Source organism: Polypterus senegalus, chromosome 8 (genome assembly GCF_016835505.1).
Source record: "Polypterus senegalus isolate Bchr_013 chromosome 8, ASM1683550v1, whole genome shotgun sequence".
Classification (NCBI taxonomy): domain Eukaryota; kingdom Metazoa; phylum Chordata; class Cladistia; order Polypteriformes; family Polypteridae; genus Polypterus; species Polypterus senegalus.
This window is the reverse complement of record NC_053161.1, coordinates 140,997,749-141,019,711: the sequence shown is the minus strand read 5'-3', so window position 1 is coordinate 141,019,711 and position 21,963 is coordinate 140,997,749. Positions and strand designations below refer to the sequence as shown.

The following is a 21,963-nucleotide window of genomic DNA, read 5'->3' as shown; positions in this document are numbered from 1 at the left end:
TGCAGAACAAACTCACTCACATACTTTCTACCAGTTTATGACTGACAACTAACCTAATGTGTGTGGAATCCAATTGGACATCTTGTAGTTGGGCAAGGATGAACACTATGGAGTCAACACTATCCTACAAACACTTCAGAACACTCAATGGGAAATGTTGGCATCTGGTGGAAATCCACACAAAACTGAAGAGGAGAGGTTTATCATCTTCTGTTAGGTAAATACCAACCAGTATTCACCAAGTTTATTTGTGGAGTCTGCTTTCACCAGTATGGAACAGGCATCTCTGTGGCACTTTCTGCATGGAAGTATGACAGAGGGCGCCAGGAGTGTTTGCTGCTCCTAGCAGCTTTAAAATTTTATCTCGGAGCAGTGCACGGGTATTTGGGACATATTCACGCTGCCATTACAAAAAGAGCAAAGTCTTTTTGGGACTTGTCCAGACCTCTGTGCAACATGGCCAGGAAGGGTTTGTGATGTACCTAAAGCACTGTATAACAAGACTGTGAGAACATCAGTGTATGGGACAAATCAGCAGTAGTGAGCCGATTACTTAAAACTTGTTACCTGATGATTTCAGGAATACCACCGGATCCTGTATATAAAGTTGGTGTGTTCTGCCGCTGCCCTTCCCCATCTTTTCCTTTTGAACCCACATATGTAAATAAACTTTTCTTTCTTGAAACCCTCCTCCTTTTAGACCTCGGAATACTACTTCTTAAAAGACTATAACGTAAATTATTCTGTCGTGGTTCTCTGTCAGTGAAACTACTTCTTGCCTCCCGCTGGATAGAACTGGAGCATATTCAAATGGACATTTGGTGGTCCTCCTTCTGCATTTTAATCCACCTGAATACACAGTGCATTCTGAAAGGATTCAGACCCTTTACTTTGTGCAAGCTGTGTTGTCTGTTTAATTTGAAATATTCTGGACATATCTCAAGCAGAATTAGAGCAAACAGGATGCACCTGATTACATTTGAGTGCATCAGCTGAGGGTTTGAATACTTACAGAAATGAGATTTCAGGTTTTGATTTTTAATACATTTGCAGACCTTTCTGAAAGCTTGTTTTCACTTTGTCCTTATGGGTTGCTGAGTGTAGATTGATGGGCAAAAATGGCGAATGCATCCATTCAACATTAAAACTACAACACTGTAAAGTAGACAGGTAGTGATGGGGTCTGAATCTCTTCTGTTTTTTCTGTAGTTTTCATTTTGCGATCCCTTTACTCCTCTTTCTTCTGATTTGATTATCCTTAAGTATTGATCCCTTGGCTCATGCTGGGATAGACTGTATTGCTTCACTCTTCCTGTTGTTTATTATTATCTTCTGAGATTTTGATTTAATCAAAAAACACACTGCATAATCATATTCTCCAAATTTAGTAGGTCAAGAAATCAGTTTTGAATTCTCAGGTTTCAGAAAGGGAATCAATTCTAGTGGTCTTATCAGCAGGGTGCTGTTAAAGGCAAGTAGATCAAACTTTTTCTTTACTTTATCGGTCAAGGTTCATCCTTCAGGCGTTTGCCAGTTTCCTCTAACTGCTGAATGTATTCTCAAGAACTCCCATTGCCAAAATCAGATTTGGTGGGGACTTGTTAGCTCTTGGGATTCTGTGATGTGTTTTTTTTTTTTTTGTTTAAAACTAAGTTTTATGTGAATACATCACTACTGTCAAACCCCAGAACAATGACTTTGGTTTTCTTGGTTGCAGACATGGCTCCCTATCAGGAAGCAAAGATGATCACTTGAACTTGATCGATGGGAAGATTTTTGTTGGCTGAATCAGCGTGACCGAGTCAAACAGTTGAGCTCACTGGGCCTTTTTGCAGGGAGTACCATTGTCAGGATGTAAAATTTGAGCACACAAGATCATAATAAATGTGACAAATGAAAAAAGACCATCAGTCCATTATGTTAACCTCCTAAATGTTCCTCGAAAAAAGATGTATACAGCGTTTCATTTTTTGGCGTGAAAAATTACATTTTTATTGAATCTTTTTACTGTAAAACGTGCAAAACACTAAAAATACAAAATTAGAAGTATAAAAAGTATGATACAAATAATAATGAATAATATGAAATTAGTAATTTCAATTGAATAATAATGATGAAAATACCTTATATACTGGCAAAATATGTCTTTTGTAGGGTATGAACGGAAAACTGATTAGGTGTACAGTCACTTCCTCGACACTATTCATCACAATGGTTTATCTCAACAACTCTTTCAATCACGTCATCATCAAGAAATAACTTGGTTATCAATGTTCACTTTTATGCCTGGCAGCCCCACAAAATCAAAATGAGGTGGTGCTGGTTTATTTGAAGTAGGGGCAGCAGAAACCCAAACGCAATCAAGCATCACTTTCTGTTTGACTGTCTGAAGACAGGCTCACTTCCTCCTCACTGCTGATGAGGTGCTCCTCAACATCCATGCTCACATCACTGTCAAGAGGATGCAACACCTGGGCGACTGAAAAACACAAAGTCTACCCCATTAACCATTTTACCCTAGGGGTCGACGCTTATGCAAGACATGCCTAAGCCGTTGCTCGAGTAATGCTCGACACTATTGATGTTGGCGAAGTAATCTTCGGGTCACTTACACTAGACATGTCTATTCAGTTGTCCAAGTGCCACTTGGGACTGGGCTAATGCTTTAAACACTGTTTTTACAGCCCGAGCGATGTTTAAGCCAAACACTAGGGAGGCCATTTTGTTTAGCTAATATAGTAATTAAGGTGTCTTAATATCTCATGCAGATTCTTCTGAAAGGTTTCTGCTTCATTAACATGTCTCAGTAATTTGTTCCAGAGTCCCACAAGTCTTTGCATAATGAAATGCTTCCTGGTTTCAGGTTTAACTGGACTTCCCCTTAATCTCCACTAATGTCCCTGCGTATGTAATTCGTTATTAAGCTAAAGAATTCTACTGGATCCACTTTAGCAATGTCTTTCAGGATTTTGAAGACCTGTATTAGCTCCCCACACAGTCTCCTTTTCTCAAGACTAAACCAGTTTAGATTTTTGGAGTCTGTCACAGTACGACTTGTTCTTAAGTACGGTGATGTAATTGGTTGCTCTCCTCTGCAGGAGAAGTGCTGCCATGTCTGATCTTGCAGTGTGGTGACCAGAACTGCACAAAGTACTCCAGATGGGTCTCCTCTAGTGTATTATATAGCCTAAGCAGAGTTTCTAGATTTATAGTTGTTTGCAATAAACCTGCCTTTTGTTTGATGAACAAGTTTACTTTAAAAGTCCACCCTATCAAGTAAAACATTGTTTTCTAAAACGTTGGCATGAATTTGACTCAACAGACTTAACATTTTTCTGCAGCAGGTGACTCTAAAGCCAATGTTTAGGGTATCCAGTGGTTTAGCCTCACATTGACCAGGGGTTTCTGTGAAAAACAATGGCTGAAACCTAATTTTTCATTCCCACTATCACAAAAGGCTTGTACAAAAAGTCGCTCGTCCCTCATATCCTTCTGCCTAATGCACAGAGTGACAAGATAGGCAACCCAGTGTCATCCATAAACAGGTAGCTAGGATAGTTCAAGTGATTGCTTTATTGGAACATACTAATCACCAGGTCCTTGGCACCACTTACTCAGCTTTTAATCCTTTCTACCTCTTAGACTGAAGCTTTCACAAAATATTTCTCCCAACATCGATTGCTACTTCATTACAAACAGTTATAGGGCCCCAACATCTTTCAACTTGATTAGTTATTTTGCCTTATAAGTTACATGCACCATGGCGACCCTTCAGGCAACTGAATTCTGACATATCATGGCAGATCGATCATACAGTACCATATGACATTAATCTGCATCCAGGCCCTCCTTCCTGCAGTGAAAAAACTTGGGGGTTGGTGCCAGAATTGGCACTCCAGGCACCATTTAAAAAAAAAAAAAAAACTGCTTCATTCCATCTGAACTAGTGTGGTGCCAAGGTATCACCCGTTGTATGGCTGGCATATGCGTTCAGTCCATATTAATGTCAGATATCAAGAAATATTGTTTGATTCAACTAATGATTCAGTATCAGTTTCTTCTAAAAATGATTTTACATTTTTATGCCATTGTATTTCTTTTGTCAAAGGCTCCACCCCACTCAATTATTAATTGATCATTTTAGCAGCAAAATACATGGAAAAAAAAAACACACACTTTTTGCTATTTGATGTTATTTTATCTACAAGACGGCAAAAGACTACTGGAAGAATGCCTAGAGGGGGCTGGGTGGTCCGCGGCCTGGAAACCCTGCAGATTTTATGATTTTTCTCCAGCCGTCTGGATTTTTTTTGTTTTTTCTGTCCTCCCTGGCCATCGGACTTTACTTTTATTCTATGTTAATTAGTGTTCCCTAATTTTATTTATTTTTTACGTTTTATCATGTAAAACACTTTACACATATCTGATAAACGACGTCCCACTCAGGATTTACCATTTTCACATTGAATTCCATGGGGCTACAAGCTGATGGTTTTGTCAGTTCTGCAGTACTGAATGGTACCTTTTCTTTAATGGTCTATACATTGATTATGTTACCCATTTAGTTTAGAGCAGAGGTGCCAGTGAGGAGACCTAATCCAGGTCTTCAAAATTCACAAAAGGTATTGATAAAAGTAGACACAGCAGAATTCTTTCAACTTAAAAAGTTGAATCACATGCTTGAGGACACCACTGGAAATTCAGAAGTGCATTCTGGACCGTGGCCAGAAGGGTTCTGCATATCGGCAACAAATAACCAAGACATATAGTTGAAGCAGAAACTCTGACAACTTTAGAAGTATCTGGATGAAATACTGGAAACAAGCTTACTGGCCTGAATAGTTTCCTCTCGTTTGTCAGGACTGACACCGTCCACTGACAGAATTGCTCTTGGTAGACTGGGGTACTGATGGTGGTGTTCATTACAAATGACAAACCTTCCACGTTGTTAAACTATCCTTTAGGTTTGCATGGCCTTTTCTGAGATTTCCCTGCAGAGGTCCAAGTGTTAAAAGTTGGAAATAAAAAAAGCTTTTGGTTTCAGTATTGCTCGTTTCTAACTATTACATAGTGTTATAACGTGTACACAAGTCTAAGACTTGGTAAGCATTAAGAGATAAAACTATTTGGGGAAAAAAAGGAATTTAATTAAAAAAAAAAAAAGTTCTTTGAACAAAACCAGAACATATTTACAACAGTAACAGTAGAAAAATACAAAGTCATACCTCTGGTAAAAAAAAAAAAAATAAAACAAAATAATATATATATATATATATCAAAATTATTGTAAACATCAAGTAATACTTTTAGGAATTATAAACTGGTGTCCTTCACTTATCCCTCCCATCCTTCAAACTATAACTATATCACATATAATTCCAACTGTTCAACCATGTAAACAAATTCACAGTTGTTCCATAAACTAACTTAATATCAAAGCACATAAAGATTCAACACATTAGTATTTGTTTAGGTATTAGCTTTTGATAAAGCTTTATCAGCAAAAGGCACATTTTATAATAAACAGTAGTAAGTTTATATTTGTAACAAGAAACCAATCCATAGGAGGGAGCTGGAGATAAACGGCAAACTGTGTATCTGTCTATTCAGGTAACACTGCCATTTAATACTATTGCATAGTGCCCAGAAAAGCCAACCAGTGGCACAGGTAAAATTCAGAAACTATATACAATATACACACACCTCAAAAGCAGTCTATCTGCCAATAAATGGGTCAACAACAGTTCCAAATGTTCACTCACCAAAGCTACTTTCTGGAAAAAAAAGCCAGAATTTCCTTAGGTTCATAATAAGCCAATTTATAAGCCAAATTATAAAAAAGGTCTTGTGTTACCAATATTTCTAGAAATGGCAAATAAAGCATTGAAATATGACACAGTCAGACAACCAGGGCTAGACCACAAAGGGCGATGTTTAAGAACTGCACTTTTTAGCTACACTAACGAGATAAGGAGCATTTTTTAATAAGAAGTGGAAATATCTGGCAAAATATTAAACCTCATGGCAGACACACAATCTGTAAAAAAAAAACCACACAGGATAAAAAAAAAATATATATATATACAATGCAACTGCAGTGGTCAGCATGTGGTTTTGTAAAGTGATTTTTCAATTTTTAAAATCACTTTAAACTTTTCAGTTTTCCTTCTTTCAGAAGGTACTTCTTCTTGAACTCCTGAAACGTATCAGTAGATTTTGACTCAACATTTCTTTGGGATTTTTCTTCAGGCTTGGATGAAGACGGTCTTTTAATACTACTGGTCTGAACTTTATTTTTCCAATTGCCTGTAAAGAAAAGATTAAAAAATACTTTATAAACAAAACACAGTAGTTCTAAAACTTAGAATATCCCGCAAGGAGAAATGGCTTCAAAGCTTGTACACTCAATCATAAGTCCTACAAAAAGGAAAGAGCTGCATTTTTATTTAATATAGAAAATTTCTTTGGTTTCATTTGATCTTGAACAAAAGTAGTCTGGAAACGATTTACAAAAAGCAAAGATATGCAAAGGGAAGCCAGCTTCAGTCTCTTGAACAGGCTGGGGTCATTTGGACTTTACCTCAGAGACTAATAAAGATTGCTATATAAAATTGTGGGATTGTGGCCAACATCAAATCATATGGTGGGTTTCACACTCTGATTTGAGATGCTAGACAAAACATGGAAGTTTTAAGAGTTAGCCGAGACACAGATTTTTCACTCAGTGTTTACATGCACCTTAATAACCTGCTTATCCATAGACACCTGGCTTCTGAAATGCCATTGTGGAAGAAATCTCGGAGGAAGACCGAGGTCGTTAATCAAATAAGTGTTTATTCAGGAACCGTTGAGTACCTGGATTCATGTGTTGCAAAGTTGCTTTTGGTCCTTTACGTCGTTCAATCACGCGGTCAAGCAGAAAAAGTGTGCGCTGTGTGCAATCCGCTAACAGCATCAGATTGTTTAAAGTGGAAAGAGGTTTACTTCACAGGACATGAACTAAAACGCACGTGTACAACACAAGAAAATTCTAACAGGCTTCGTTCTTTTTGGATTCACAGAGGCTGTGAATCTTTCTTCATAATTCATCACCTTTAGCCCTGGAATCAGCCTAGTCACTCTTCTCTGGACTTTTTCTAGTACTGTTATGTCTTTTTCGTAGCCTGGAGACCAAAACTGCACACAGTACTCAAGATGAGGCCTCACCAGTGCATTATAAAGGTTGAGCATAACCTCCTTGGACTTGTACTCCACAGATAGTGCTATATAACCTAACATTCTGTTAGCCTTCTTAATGGCTTTTTAACACTGGCTGGCAGCTGATAGCACAGAGTCCACGACGCCTCCTAAATTCTTCTCATAAGGTATACTTTCAATTTTCACACCTCCCGTTGTGTACTCAAAGAAGTAAGTAAAGGAGTTAGACTGAAAGTATAAACCAGATGGAAGGAGAGAAAACCACCTTTACGGGAATGCGCACAAGAGAGTGCGTGCTGGTGAAAAGATATTCACTCACATGCAACTACAGAGAAAAGGCGCTGAAAGTACACGTAGTTAAAAAGATACTAAAATAACTGAAGAAATATTTTCTCTCTTTTGACAGGTACCGTGGCGAATGACTGAATAAAAAAAAATTGACTTTTGATATTAACGTAGTCTAACCTAGAAATTTATCAATTCATCCTGTTACTGTACACCCAGATTGCCGTCTTATACTGAAACTAAGCATAACCTCCTTCATGACCTAATCGAACACTATTATTCTAGATTTGCTTCTGCAGCGCAATATAGTTAATTTTGGTTAATGTCCAAAATGTGCCAAGCACTCATGAAAGATGCTCTTGGTGTCCATTTTTAGATACAGTTCAAATTTAAAACTAAATTCACATTGGATCAGTTTCTTTTTACTTGCAAGTATTGTAATTTTTTTTTACACTTCAATTATACTTTATTTTACTTCAATTATAATCAGACAAATGTGTATTCACATATACATAATTTAAACAACTTACTCTGGACAGAGCATTGGGGTACTGGGGACTTCTGTGAAACACTGGCTTTCTTTTCTAGAGAGAGAGAGAGAGAGAGAACAAAGCATTAGGAGTCTTAACTTTATGAGTTAAATATAGTGAATTATACTTATTACAGGTTAACAGAAATGCACTGGAGCAGACAACAGATTCACTTACTTTTAGTCACCTCTACTACTTCTGTCTTTTCCTTTTTGAAGTTCAAATCCTTGCTGAACAAGTTGGGACACAGCTTGAACTGCAGTGGATTCACCTCCTCCTGAGAAGATGCCAGCTTGGGAATTTTTTGACGTCCATTTGCAGTTTTTATGCTATCTAATTTAGACCCAAGTTTGAATTTAATTTCTGGATGAATAAGCTTTCTCTTCTTAATGGGCAGAAGTAGTTCTCCTTTGTTTCTTTTAACATGTATACTACTTTTGTTGTCATTCTTTACAGCAACAGTGTCATTAGACTTTTGACCACTCGGTTCCAAACTTTTATGTTTAGATTCTCGTTTCGATTTGCTCTTCTCATTAAAATGCTTGGAAAAATTCTCTTGTTTCAGGTTTGGATTAGTTGTGGCCAATTTATGATGAGAAGAACTTGAAGAGAAGTGGTTTGCTTTCTCCTCCTGCCCAGAGTTTTGATTGCAAAAATTTCTAGGGTGGTTTGCATTTGTGAGAGAAACAGGATGGTACTCCGATGCATTATTTTGTACAGGTTTTTTCAAGTCTTCAGTTCTGGATTTAACAGAATTTTGAATGGAATTTTTAAGGTGGTGTGTGGCTTCATTCTGCCCGCTCCCCTTTTTTCTTACTTCATGCACTTCAGCACCATGCTGGTTTTTATCAGAACCTAAAGCATCATCATTTCTTTCCTTCAATGTTAAATTAATTTCTTTAGGTGGAAGTGTTCGTATTCTAGAAGGCCTGTGATACTTGAATTTAGGACTTTGGTCATGTTCACTTGAAGATTGCCTGCTAGAAAGTCCACAAACATGTTTTCCGGGAGAATCTGAACCATATAACACAAGCTTCACGGAAAGGTTTTTAATTCCTCTGCTAGAGTCAGACTTTTGCTTGGACGTGGGGCTTTTGGAAGGAACACCTTTAGAAGTGTCATGTTCTTGTGAAAGTTTACATTGCAAGGTTCCTGTATTTAACGGACCATCTCCATTTTTCTTAGGGTCAAGCCAAAGTTCTTTTTTCAAGGAAGGGTCTTGTTTGTATTTGGCATCTCTTGTATATTCCGTTTTGGGGTTCTCTTGTTTAAGGTTATCTCCTTTTCGTATTTTTTTGGATGCCCTTTTACCTTCATCTGGATAATCCACATCTGAAAGACGTGATCTTTTTTGTAGATGAGGCTGCTCTTTGCTAGGAGACATTTCATATTTACTACCAGCAATTTGTTTACCACTTTTCTTAGTGTCTACATGCTTTATTTTTTCATCACTTTTAATAGTAGATACCACTAGCGATGCACTGGGCAACAATTGTGGTTCTTGTGCTTTCTCATCTCCGTTTCCAACAGAATTAATATCAGGCTTCAATATATTTTCAAGTTCAGACTGTGAAATGTTTTCACTTGGACTTGCAACAGGAATACTTTCAATGACTATTCTAGATGACTCATCTTCCATAACAAGTTCTGTGTTGATATAGTGCCCCATCTCTCTCTGTGTGCTTGTTTTGCTACATTGTGAAGAACAAGTAAAATTTGTTGCATTGTTATGTATTCCACGGACCCAACAAGGACCACAGCAAACTGTTTCAATAGTGGTTTCTGAAGGAGCTTTTGAATTTTCTGTGACAGACTCTACCTTTTGTTGTTCCTTAGAGCAGATTTCCTCCAGCAATTTCTTTGCATCTTCGTGATTCAAAACCTTGACCTGGACTTTAGACAGGGGATCATCATGAATGTCTCCAGTTTTTTCAGGAATAGCTGGTGATCCCTCATCTTTTTCAGTCACCAATGGTGAAGACTCTATAGCAACAAGTTGCGTATGTGAACCACCATCACTCTGATTTATGCTTGGAGAAGACTCTGACATCTTGGTTACACAATTGTAAATTTGTGAACTTAGACATGGAGGATATCCAAATTCTTTGTCAATATCATCAACTTGTTCATTTAGATTTAACCAAGAAGATTTAAAATGTATGTCCTCAGCTGCCATTATTTCATCACCAAGTACTTTGCAATGCTTGGCTACTTTGGAAAATTCATCTGGTTTCACCTCAGAAAGCACACCACGTATGGTCTGAATTTCAGTAGATGACTCAACATTCCAAAAGCTCCAAAAGACTTTTATCATCGTATTTGCTTTTTGAAATTCTGCAGTAAAATCTTCCATATCCCCATTCCAAAAGTCATTAATTAAACGGTCAACACAGGACATGGACTCCATGTCTTCTTCAAGGACTGAAAGACTATCCATTAACACCATTAATTCTGGAAGTGTCCATGTAACACATGGTACAGAAGACAAGTCAAAATCAGCAGTTTTAATCTCATCTTCTGAAAGGGTTGTTGTCTCTTTGCAGTTCTCGTGTGTGGTCTGGTTTGATACTGAACTAGAAACACATAAAGTATCGTCATCGTTTGCTACCATTGTAATATTTTTCTCCAAGGAAACATCTTGGCAGATCTGGGTTTCTTTACACTGGTTATCATCTTGTTCTTTGGGGCAGATTACAGGAACAGACTCACTCTCTAGTTCTGTAGATGTGAAATTTGTGATTTCCTTGTCAATAGGGGATTTTATTGCTCCACAATTTAATGCAGTAGGGGTCTCAGAAACATCAGCAATCAAAATGTCCTTTTCAATGTCATCATTCCGATTAGTACACCGAACAAAAATAACATCACTATCTTGTTCAGCAGATGGGGTGATCACCTCAACAGTTTCATCAATTATTATGCACTCAGAATTAGAATGTTGTCCCAGTGCTTCTACCTCATTTGTCTCCGAGTTTAGAAACTTTTGTAGCTCTAGACTCTCTTTTAAATCTGAAGGCATTTCCACTAAGGAACATACATTTACAATTTTAAATGGAACCTCATCATTTACATTTGAAAAGACTTCATTTTCAGCTTCAGCTGGTTTTTGCGTTATTGGAGGAACGATGGCGACCTGTGGTTCATTAGCACGCGACAAACCAGGACCTAAGAGTTTGGCAAGTAATCCACGGTTGGAGGTCTTACCATCTGCAGAGAGAGACTGTCCGGAACTTGTGGTTTTTCTGGACAGGTTATCAGATTCAACAGTCTCTTGACTTTGATTGCCCTCATTTTGTAAAACAGGAAGCTTTTGTGTAGTTGCAGGGATATTTGAAATTATGCCCCGGAGATGTTTAATCACTTCTCTTCTTAACTCTTCCCTCAAAACTACATGATCTGAATAGTGCAGTTTTTTTGGACCATGAGTGGCTTCCATATTGCATTTTTTTAAATTATCTTCCACTATTTCCACAGATGCGCCATTATTTGACTCTGCTACTGACTTTGCTGAATGAGATGGTGATGGGACCAAATGGATTGACTGACTGCTTTCTGGGACGGCCCTTTTTAACTGTTTGGGCAATTCTGTTTGCTGAACAAGTGAAGCTGTACTTTTGCCAATGTGCTGTGTACGAGTCATAAGCGCCGAATCTTGTGATCTAGTCAAAGGAGCAGCAGAATTACTTGTATCTTGAATTGTTTTTTCAACAGCTGCTTGTTTAGCAGGACTTAAAAGTACATTATTCACTTCAGAGAAGGGAGACGATTTTCCAATTAAAATTACATTCTGAGCAGAAAATCCCTCTCCCTGGGCATCTTTTTTTACTGTAACAAGAAAGGCATGCTCTTGAGCTTTAGGATATGGTGGTGGAGACTTAAGAGGTGTTTCAGTTATTGTTTGCTGGGGAGCATTTAGATGCTGGGACGTTTCAGATGAAACTTGCCCTTTTGCCACCGAGACAGAAACACCTTTAGATGGTCTTAAACTGTTGACAGTCGAGTCATTTTCAGTTACTTTATTTTTGTTTTGATTTATCAGATTCATTTGATTAATGTCATTAGATAGATAAGACAATATCTCATCAAAGGTAGTGCTTGAATTCTGACTGCTTTCACCACTAGAGACAGTCTTATTGCTATTTAATAATGCTTTCTGGTGTGAATAAGAGGTCTGCTGCTCTATTATGCTTTGTTTTATAAAAGCTGGTTTTGACTGAAAAGCAGAAGAAAGGCTTGGGGGCATCTTGGAAACTTGCATAGCAAAAGAGATATCTTGATCTGTAGCCACAGAATTTTGGGGCATCCGAGTTGTCTGAACAGTAGATGAAATGGTTGGGTATGCTGTAGTAGAATTTTGGGACATCTTGGGATTCGGCTGAATAGAAATGTTTTGGTTGGCTGCAGAAGAACTTTGGAGCATTTGGAGGATTGGCTGCATAGAGGAAACATTCTGGAGTGCCGCAGAAGGAATCTGAGCCTTCTGGGTAGCCTGAACAGTAGACGAAATGCTTCGGTATGCTGCAGTAGAATTTTGGGACATCTGGAGATTTGGCTGCGTAAAATTACTTTGGTTTGCTACAGAAGGACTTTGGAACATTTGGGGGATCAGCTGCATAGAAGAAATGTTCTGGAGGGCCGCCGAAGGACTCTGAGCCTTTTGGGTAGTCTGAACAGTAGACGAAATGCTTCGGTATGCTGCAGTAGAATTTTGGGACATCTGGAGATTTGGATGCGTAAAATTACTTTGGTTTGCTACAGAAGGACTTTGGACCATTTGCTGAATCGGCTGCAGAGAAGAAATGTTCTGGAGTGCTGCAGAAGAAATCTGAGCCTTTTGTGAATTTTGGTGTATGGAAGAAATGCTCTGATGTGTAGCAGGATTCTGGAGCATCTGGGAAACTGGCTGCATAGAAGAAATGTTCCGACATGCTGGAGAAGAATTTTGTGTCATTTGGGAAGTTTTGGAAAGAGTTGAAACACTTTGGCGTTTTAAATTGGATATATTTGTTGGCTTTGCAAAGTAACCTTGTTGCTCTTCTTCATAGGATAATCCAGAGGTAGAATTTCCCAAGCATCTTCGCAGGGCATCCTCATTATGGTTCCCAACACTTGCACCTGACAACATGAATGGGATGTTGTTTGCCAAATGGTGCCTCAAATACTCAGGTAAAACAGAGGGGCTGTCTTGTGAAAACACACGACTTTGTGCAGTCTGATGGTTATTAATTCCATTAAGGTTATAGCTACTAGCATCCTGGGCTGGCAGCAGTTTTCTGCTGTGGTTTGCATCCATAAACGATGAAGAACTTTGATCAGATCTGTAACTCTGAGACATTTCACTCTCAACTGCACTTATGGGAACATTATGACTTATTTGTCCATTTGAGTGCAAATGACCGTTGACCATCTTGTTCATGTTTCGCAGCAAATTATGTTTTTGGGAAAATGCGTGTGAAACTGAAACAGGTCTGTTTGATGCATGAGTACCTGATGCCATTGAAAAAGGCTGAGATGTATTTATGCTGGAGGAATTATCATTTGAGCTGTAACAATCATTTCTTTCCAAAGGTGATGAAAATACTGTAGGATTGTCAATTCTAGAATTTAAATTTGCAGAATACTGAGCACTGTTTGGATCGTATTGAGGTGGCAGATATGCAGCATTGTGATTTGAATGACTAGCATATTGTTCAAGAAAAGCAGAATTTTGGATCTGTGAATTCCCATCTATGAGCACTGGCTTTTTTTGGAGTGCTCCTTTAAGAAAAGACTGTTTGGACTGTATATGATTGTCAGATTGAGAAGGGTTTACATTAATGCACTGTACTGGCAACTGGTGTCTTCCAGGGTTAGAGTTTCCTTTTTTATTGACATACATCAAATGTTGAAAAGGTGAAGAAGAGTTAACCTTGAAGAGCAGCATGCTGCTATCCTGTGCAAAATCATCCTTATTTTGCCAAGTTCCAGACATTTGGCCAGATGACACAGGATGCTGGGAGACATGTCCACCATTGTGCTGATCTATACCAACTGTAGACGCTTTATTTGTCCTGTGCAGAGGAGCAGCACCTGCAGAATCAGATGCTTGGTACCAGACCATCCCATTTTGCATTTCTGTTCAACTTTTCAGTATAAAAATTTGTATGACTTCTTCCCTTTGCCTTTCAAAGATGAAAATCCTATAATAATAAAAAAAAAAAAGTATATAGTAAAAACGACACATTCATCAGTCCTGCGCCATCAACTTGATTATACCAGCAAACAATCCACAATAAAACATACCACTGTAATATAAAGTTATTTCTTTCATAGAACAACAATATCAAACCTGACCTTTATTAAACCCTTCTACACATACATAAAAATGCAACGGTCACCTGAAAACACAGCAAAAATGGCAACCTGGAAAAGATTTGAGGTTTAAAAAATTGCCTAGCTACTAACAACTGACAGTTCTGAAAGGCTGGATGGTGAAATACCTACTGCCAATTTAAGAGATTTCACATTAGCAAGTGAATGGAAATGGTGAGAAATACAAGCTTCTTAAATACTGTATTTTAAAATATGCCCTGCATAAGAAAATTTTACACATCCCAACTTCCACAATCCTGAGGCTTTGGCATTATCATGTACCTGTTACAAAGATGAAATATACGAAGCAGACCGAATAAGGACTACCCTAAGAAGAAAATCATTTCATCTTTGAATTAACTGCGCGATATTCCATTTTATGAAGGGACTAAAGTGCATATTCAAAAATAACCATTCATTTTCTGAAAAATTGTTATCACAGTAAGGAAGAGTTAACCGGGATCAGATCTCTGAGTTGCTTGCCAAGCAGTACCAAGACATGTTCATTCTAAAATTTCCCATCTAATCTAAATCTAAGCATATGGTGGCCAAAAACAGTGAATGCTGTAACATACTTTCAAAAGTTCACTGAAGCAAACGAACCTTATGCAGATAGCACAATATCTAAGAAGATGGACCGACAGCAACCATGCTTCTGATTCATTATGTGATCTTGACCATGTTAAATTATCTAACATATCCAAGTGTAAAAAATGTAAACAATAACTAACACACTTAAATCACCCAAATCAGCTTTCTGTAGACATTTTTCACCAAGTCTGACCTAAAGAATGGTGTTGGTGCATACAAAAAAAACTATAGATTTCGTTAATTAGCAAGGCTAGGCTTCACTCAGTCAAGTCAACATCTATACACTTGCACTTCTGTCAAGACAAGATGCTGCAATGTACTGTGGACTTGTCTAAACTTTGCTCAGAGACATTTGCTTCATCATTTAAAAATAAGTTTTTGTCATTAGGGCTCTTGTGTTAAGAAAACAAGTTAGCTCCTCTTTCTTTATGCTTCGAATAAATTCTACTGTTAAGAAACATGTGATCCTCATGTAAGCTTCTCTCTAGTTTTGAGATAAAGGTGTTAAAAATAAATCATTCTGTATATTGTTTAACATGCTTATCAAACCCAAAATCGGGGTCTAGTTTTTTTAGGCGAGTTCTCACTTTATGGACCTATGTAAATAAGAAAAATTGCTATTTCAAATATTTTGTGTCTGAGAACATGCAATCGTCTCTTAAAAATGTAATGAATTATTTTAATTTTAGTTCAGGGCATTGTTCTCATATGTACATTTTAATAAAGTTGTAAACATAGGCAAGTTAGAATATTTTAATATCCATCATGGCATAGTTTTATCTACCAATTAGTAGATCACATTGCTTTCAGGAAAAAAAAAAAAAAAAGGTTAAACTTTTAAATATAATAATCACGCGAACAGAGGAGGAAAAAAGTGAACATATTGTCTCTACTGAAACAGAGTACGAGAAGACAGCAAGGCCTCAAAAATGTACTACAACACCTTCCTACCTTCTCTGGATTCAACTTCAGCTCTTGTAAGTTCTGGATTGACTTCTCCACTTAAACTCAAAATTAATGGGTTCAGTATATATATATATATATATTTAAATGACAAAGTCTAAAATAAATTATGCACTTTAAAATACACCAATGACAAAAATGTGGTTACAGAGACCAAGATGACTAAACAGTAAATGTAAGTTTCCAAATCAGAACGTCCCCCTGAGTAACCAACAAACACAGAGCTCCAAGTCTGACAATTAAGATAAAAGGTAAAATAATTCTCCGGGTTGTTTCACAATGTTAAACTTTTACCTTAGTCAAATGTACAAAATGAACAGAAATGCCATTTTTGTGGTCAAATTGCATTTGGAGTGACAAGATATACATTTAAGTTTGTTCTTTATTTTGACTAAAAATATAAAGTTTAATTGCTTTTTTTCCTGACAGAATAATAAATTAACAGTGATCTTGTTTCTCTCCAAATATTCCAAAACAAACAATTGGGAACACAACCTGAAGCAGGAAGATGAAACATCACAACTTGGATAATGATAATCACTTCACTCCATACCTTTTCTCATAACAATTTCCTGGTCTCATAAACCGTCTCATAACAATTACCTTAACCTGTAGACTTTCTCATAACAGCCTCCTTCCCAGTAAACCTTTTCATCCATAACAATCACTTTGGCTCAAAGGATATGATTGCCACCTGGAAGAGACCATCACCTCTCTATCAATTCTCACATTCGTAATGTTGGGTTGTTAATTTAGTAGAGTGTGAGGCTGCATGTTATTGCCTATCTTGCTTGCCAGCACAGAGGCCAAGCTACTAGGAATGGAAGCAGACGGCCATGAGCTAATAGGCATTCGCCCAAAAGAGGGAAAAACACAAGCCTTTAAGTAAACCAACTGAAACTCTTATATTGCTCAAGCTAGCTAGTACAATGTGTTTTGCTTTAACCCAATGGCCTAAAGCAGTGGTGCTGTTAGGTTGCAGGTTTTCATTCTAACCATCTTCGCAATTAGGGACCAGTTTTTGCTGTTAACTTCTTTTGCCTTAGCTTAAATTAACATGACTCGGGCCACACTTAATTGCTTCTTTCTCCTTGATTAGCAGCCAAAGAATAATGAGACACAAAACAAGCTGCCACATGACCAGCTAAACTGTGCCCAACAAACAATGTGGAAATAAAGAAAGGTGAAAAGTTAAAATAAACAGTTCTGGAAATGTCTGATGTAGCAGAATGAGTGCAGCAACAAGCCATGGAATTCAATAACGGGTTTAATAAGAATTGGCTCCTCATTAAGAAACTGGTTGGAGTTTGAAGCCCCAATTTACATGGTCATCTGTCAGCTCATTTCATGTCTCATTTCTTTGTGGCTACCTTTTAATGATGAAAAGAATCAATTCAGAGGACTGAACCCTTAAAAAACAAGGCTATTAAACTGAAGGGAAAGAAGTTAATTAGCAGTGAAACCTGGTAACTGATTAGGAAAAGGGTTAGAATGAAAACCTGCAGTTACTGCAACCCTCCAGGCCTGGAGTTCGACACCTGTTGCTTCCATAGTTCCTTCCCAAAAAAAAAATTCAAAAATTAAACACTATATTAATTTTAATCAGAAGGTAGGACTAGTTAAACAATTATTTCTAATAAACAAAATTCTCATTTTGCCATCTACAGCCTCTATCACCAAGATAAAAATATTTTTTGTCAAAAAAAAAAAAGGGCAATATTATGTCAGTGTAGAACTGTTAGTAGACCATGTGCATCACAAGGAGATTATTTTCTTTCTCCGATTAACTAGTATAGTAGTATATGGTCAAATAAACAAAGGAAATTGTGTACACAAAAAAGGACAATTTTTAATCAGTCTGTACTCAACAGTACCTTGTGCAAGTGTACTGGCCTAAAATATGAAGTGTTAAACATTAACCATAGCATGTCAGCATATTCTCAAAGAACTGAAAAATAAGCTACACAAACTTGTCAACACATACACTTAAAAGGTTTATACAGTATAAAGCTGTGTTCATCAATGGGCACTAAACTGAATAAATTTGTTTTCATAATCAAGAAATTAAGAGTAATACAACTTTGTTGTATTTATTTTATTTGCTACTTTATTAAATTAGAATATGTGCTTGCTTTGCATTTAAAAAAAAAAAAATCTCCAATTTCTGTGACTCCTTGTTGAACATGCATTGCACTGTCAGAAACGATGAAAACTAAATTATATTCAATAAGTGACAAAAATTCAGGGGATCAAATTATATGAATTTATCTTGTTTATCCAAGTTGTGTTTGAAACATATTACCTATCCCCATTAACTTTACAGTACTGTATATGCTAAAAAGTATACATCTTAGGAAGGAAACATTGACTTAATAGCAGCAGCTAAGGCTTTCTTAGTTTAGATAAGCACAATACGGACAAAAAAAGCTACAAGCTAGTCTGATGCAGTTTACTCAGTTTAAACAAGCTAATGTCAAAAATTGTGGTTTTTAGGCTGTTCAAAGAAGTTAAATTAAAAGCCATGAGACAAGGCTTTCCAAGTATTACCTATTGGAAACAAGAATGCACACACAATTCCTACATCTGTTACAAATTGTGCCAATTATCGAGTGCCCTAGATGCTCACCACCAGTGTAAAAACACAAGAGAAACTTGGATATGCATACACTATGGGCACAAAAATATGGGACACAAATTTGATAAAGGGAGGAAATGTGTTTATTTACTACATTTGCACAAAACGAGCCATTCAAACAGTCCTTGCCAAAGTCAATAGAACAATCTACGTCCAAGAAACTCGAACAATACCAGACTTTTTTCCTAATGTTTTAATTCGTATACTCGTTAAGGCGTGTTAATATTTAGCTTTTATACAGAACCTTATTTTATTCATGTAAAATAAAAATCTCCATCCACACATAGATATATTTATAGATATCTGTCTACAATACTGCTCCAAAGCATACAAAGTATATATTGGAGTAAAAACGTCTTAGCAATAAGCAGTTTAAAAAGGTTAACATTATAGGGCATTTATCCAGATGATGATGTACAGCCTATACTGTATCCCACATCGGCTCGATCACACAATTAACTGCGTACTCTACGGTCTTCGCCTGCCGCAAGCTGTGGTCTGAGGTTATTTTACAGCGGAACACCAAATCAGCATAGATGTTGCATGGCAACAAAGGTTAAAATTCTTCGAATCTGTACTCAAGTTCCTGTTGTTAAAGACGAGGTGAAATACGCGTATACTCCCATGTTAAAGGGACACGCTCGTTCCTTACCTGGCCGTATTTATCAACAAACTGCACCCAATTTACTGGGAAAATCGTTTCCCTACACGTGGATGATCCTTTTTGTAGCATTCCGTTTTTTATGTTCAATCAAAGCGTAACTTTACTACTTTTGTTTAACTGAGGACACCTTTATAGCAGTCTATGTTCAAAGTATTACAAATTTACTACTTTTGTAATGAATAGTGTTTCAGTTTCTTAAACAGACCGATGAGGCATTTTTGCTCGGACATAACACAAGATGGACCGCTATGAGAAGTTAAAACTTATGAATGCTAGGCGAATAAGCAACGAAGCCAGAGGAAACAAAATGATTTAATCAAGATTCACAAGCACACTTTACGCGCGCCATAAGGGTGCAAGCGGCTGCATGTGATGTACAAAGCAAAAGTCGGCCTCGGCGAAATTTTACTTTCAAAAATGTCCAAATCCACTTCCGCTTCTAGAACATCACATCAAATCAAATCAAAAAGATTTACATCTTAAAATAAATTACTGCAAATTCCATGCATTCCTGTTAGGCTGGTAAATGCGCAAAATACTTGCAAAGCTTTTGTAACGGCTAACGCTGTCTTTTTAGAAAGCACCGATGTCCTTCCGCGTCTTGATGACAGTAAATATTCAACGAGTACAGTAGTTTTGTTTACGAACGTGTACACAGCAACCCATGCGTCTTGTAAGCTCGCAAGCGATTTGGATCACGTTCGCAACACCTTCAAGGCAGGAACGCTTATCTCACGCTGGTTAAACTTTTTTTTTTTTATCCGCTGCGCATTTGAATTCTACGAAAAACTTTACTGCACTCCTTTTAAATAATTAGCAACTTACCATAATTCCAGTACACATAAGCGTAGCAGTGAGTTCAGAAAGATATAAATTCTGCTCTGCCAGAACACCACATTTCCGTCCCAACTCGTGCAATAAACAAATCTCGAATGAGCCCATGCCTCTTCATATCTTGTTAATCAGTTTTCAAGTGTGCTTCAACGGGGCGTGGTAATGACGCAATTCAGGGAAGTGGGCGGGTTTCTGGAATGACGCCAAAAGAATGGCTACCAGAGGAAAAAAAGCACTTAAAAAGGTAGCACCTCCAAGCTCCTCCCAAGAAAAGAAACATGTGCTTCAGTTAACTACGGGGGTGTCATTTAACACAAAGAAAATACTGCATGGTTTATACTCTGGAGGGGCTCTTACCCGGAAAGCCACTTTTGTTAAAAAGGTAAAAATAAATGATATTTGCGTGTATACCAAATTGTGTAAAAGTATAACTATTCTTGATTATCGTTTAGATACATGCAAGTAAACCTACCAAACCTACTTTATTCTTCAAACTTTTACTGAAGGTTTTATATATATATATATATATATATATATATATATATATATATATATATAGTATATATATACCTATGTAATTATATATACAGTACATATATAAACTCTTAAGTAGTCATATTTATTTACAAAACTATATTAACCGAAATATAATATTAATAAAATTAATCAATTCACATAATATTGATAAGAAAACACAACTCAGAGGTACTTAAGTTTTCTACGTTCCATAACAAACGGTGCCCTGTCTTATACTCCATTATCTGGGTTATGGAGCAAAACTCCAAAACAATAAAAGAAAGCTTTCCCTTCATATCAGTTTATCTCCTGCCACTCACGTTCTTTTTTATCTATACCGCAAATACTCCTGACTCACTACTCAAAATTTCTTTCTGCCATACCTCCTTTTTTCTCTTCACGCAGTCCCATCAACTTACAGCTTTCATTCTACCCATTCTGCTCACACATAGTGCATCACAAGGTGCCGGCACATCACAATTTATTAACAAAACATAACAGAATTTAAAAACAAAATTACAATACAGAATAACATTACTATCAGTGGTTTCCATTTTCAGAATTTTTCATTTTTGTCAGTATCACACTTTATATCATTGACTGTTGTTCTTTCTACTCGATTAACTGAATTAATTTTGCCTTTTCATAAGTGTTTAATAATTTCAATTTTTTGTGACAATTCCAACACCACATGCTTACATTTATCGGCCATAACAATATCCATCCATCCATTATCCAACCCACTATATCCTAACTACTGGGTCACGGCTGTCTGCTGGAGCCAATCCCAGCCAACACAGGGCACAAGGCAGGAAACAAACCTCGGGCAGGACACCAGTCCACCGCAGGGCACACACACACATCACACACTAGGGACAATTTAGGATCACCAATGCACCTAACCTGCATGTCTTTGGACTGTGGGAGGAAATCAGAGGAAACACACGCAGACAACATGCAAACCACGCAGGAGGACCCGGGAAGCGAACCCGGGTCTCCTAACTGCAAGGCAGCAGCACTACCCACTGTGCCACCATGCCCCATAACAATATACAGTAGATTAATTATAACAAAAGAGAAAAAAGCTGCAAAAACACTATTAAAACTGAAAGTACATCACTGACACTGTGATTTCAAGATGTGGCATGTCACGTGCTGCTGAGGAAGTTAATGGAGACTGACGGCTAATTGAGTGACGGATAATCGAGGTTTTACTGTACCCATCGGACATTTTAGAGAAAGGCAAATCTCCAAAAAGAGAGAAAAAGGGAGAAAGTGTAAAGTGCACAAAGAATGGGAATAAAACCTCTGGTTATGATTGATTGACAGACAATTTATCTGTCTAACGATCTTGTCTATTTGTGCCCAAGGGGAATTTAAACTTTACAGATGGTCAA

The 21,963-nt window shown here is 37.3% G+C and overlaps 1 protein-coding gene across 1 annotated transcript; it reads right to left on the bottom strand.

Moving 5' to 3' along the window:
* Positions 1-6,047: 6,047 nt before the first annotated feature.
* si:ch211-106e7.2 (serine-rich adhesin for platelets) lies at positions 6,048-20,149 on the bottom strand. Its single transcript, XM_039761834.1, has 4 exons — positions 20,042-20,149; positions 8,190-14,191; positions 8,013-8,066; positions 6,048-6,306 (listed from the first exon to the last, which is right to left on the bottom strand). Exons 2-4 carry the CDS (start codon positions 14,122-14,124, stop codon positions 6,143-6,145), a joined length of 6,153 nt encoding a protein of 2,050 aa, XP_039617768.1. The 5' UTR covers positions 14,125-14,191; positions 20,042-20,149; the 3' UTR covers positions 6,048-6,142.
* Between the last annotated feature and the right edge of the window lie 1,814 nt (positions 20,150-21,963).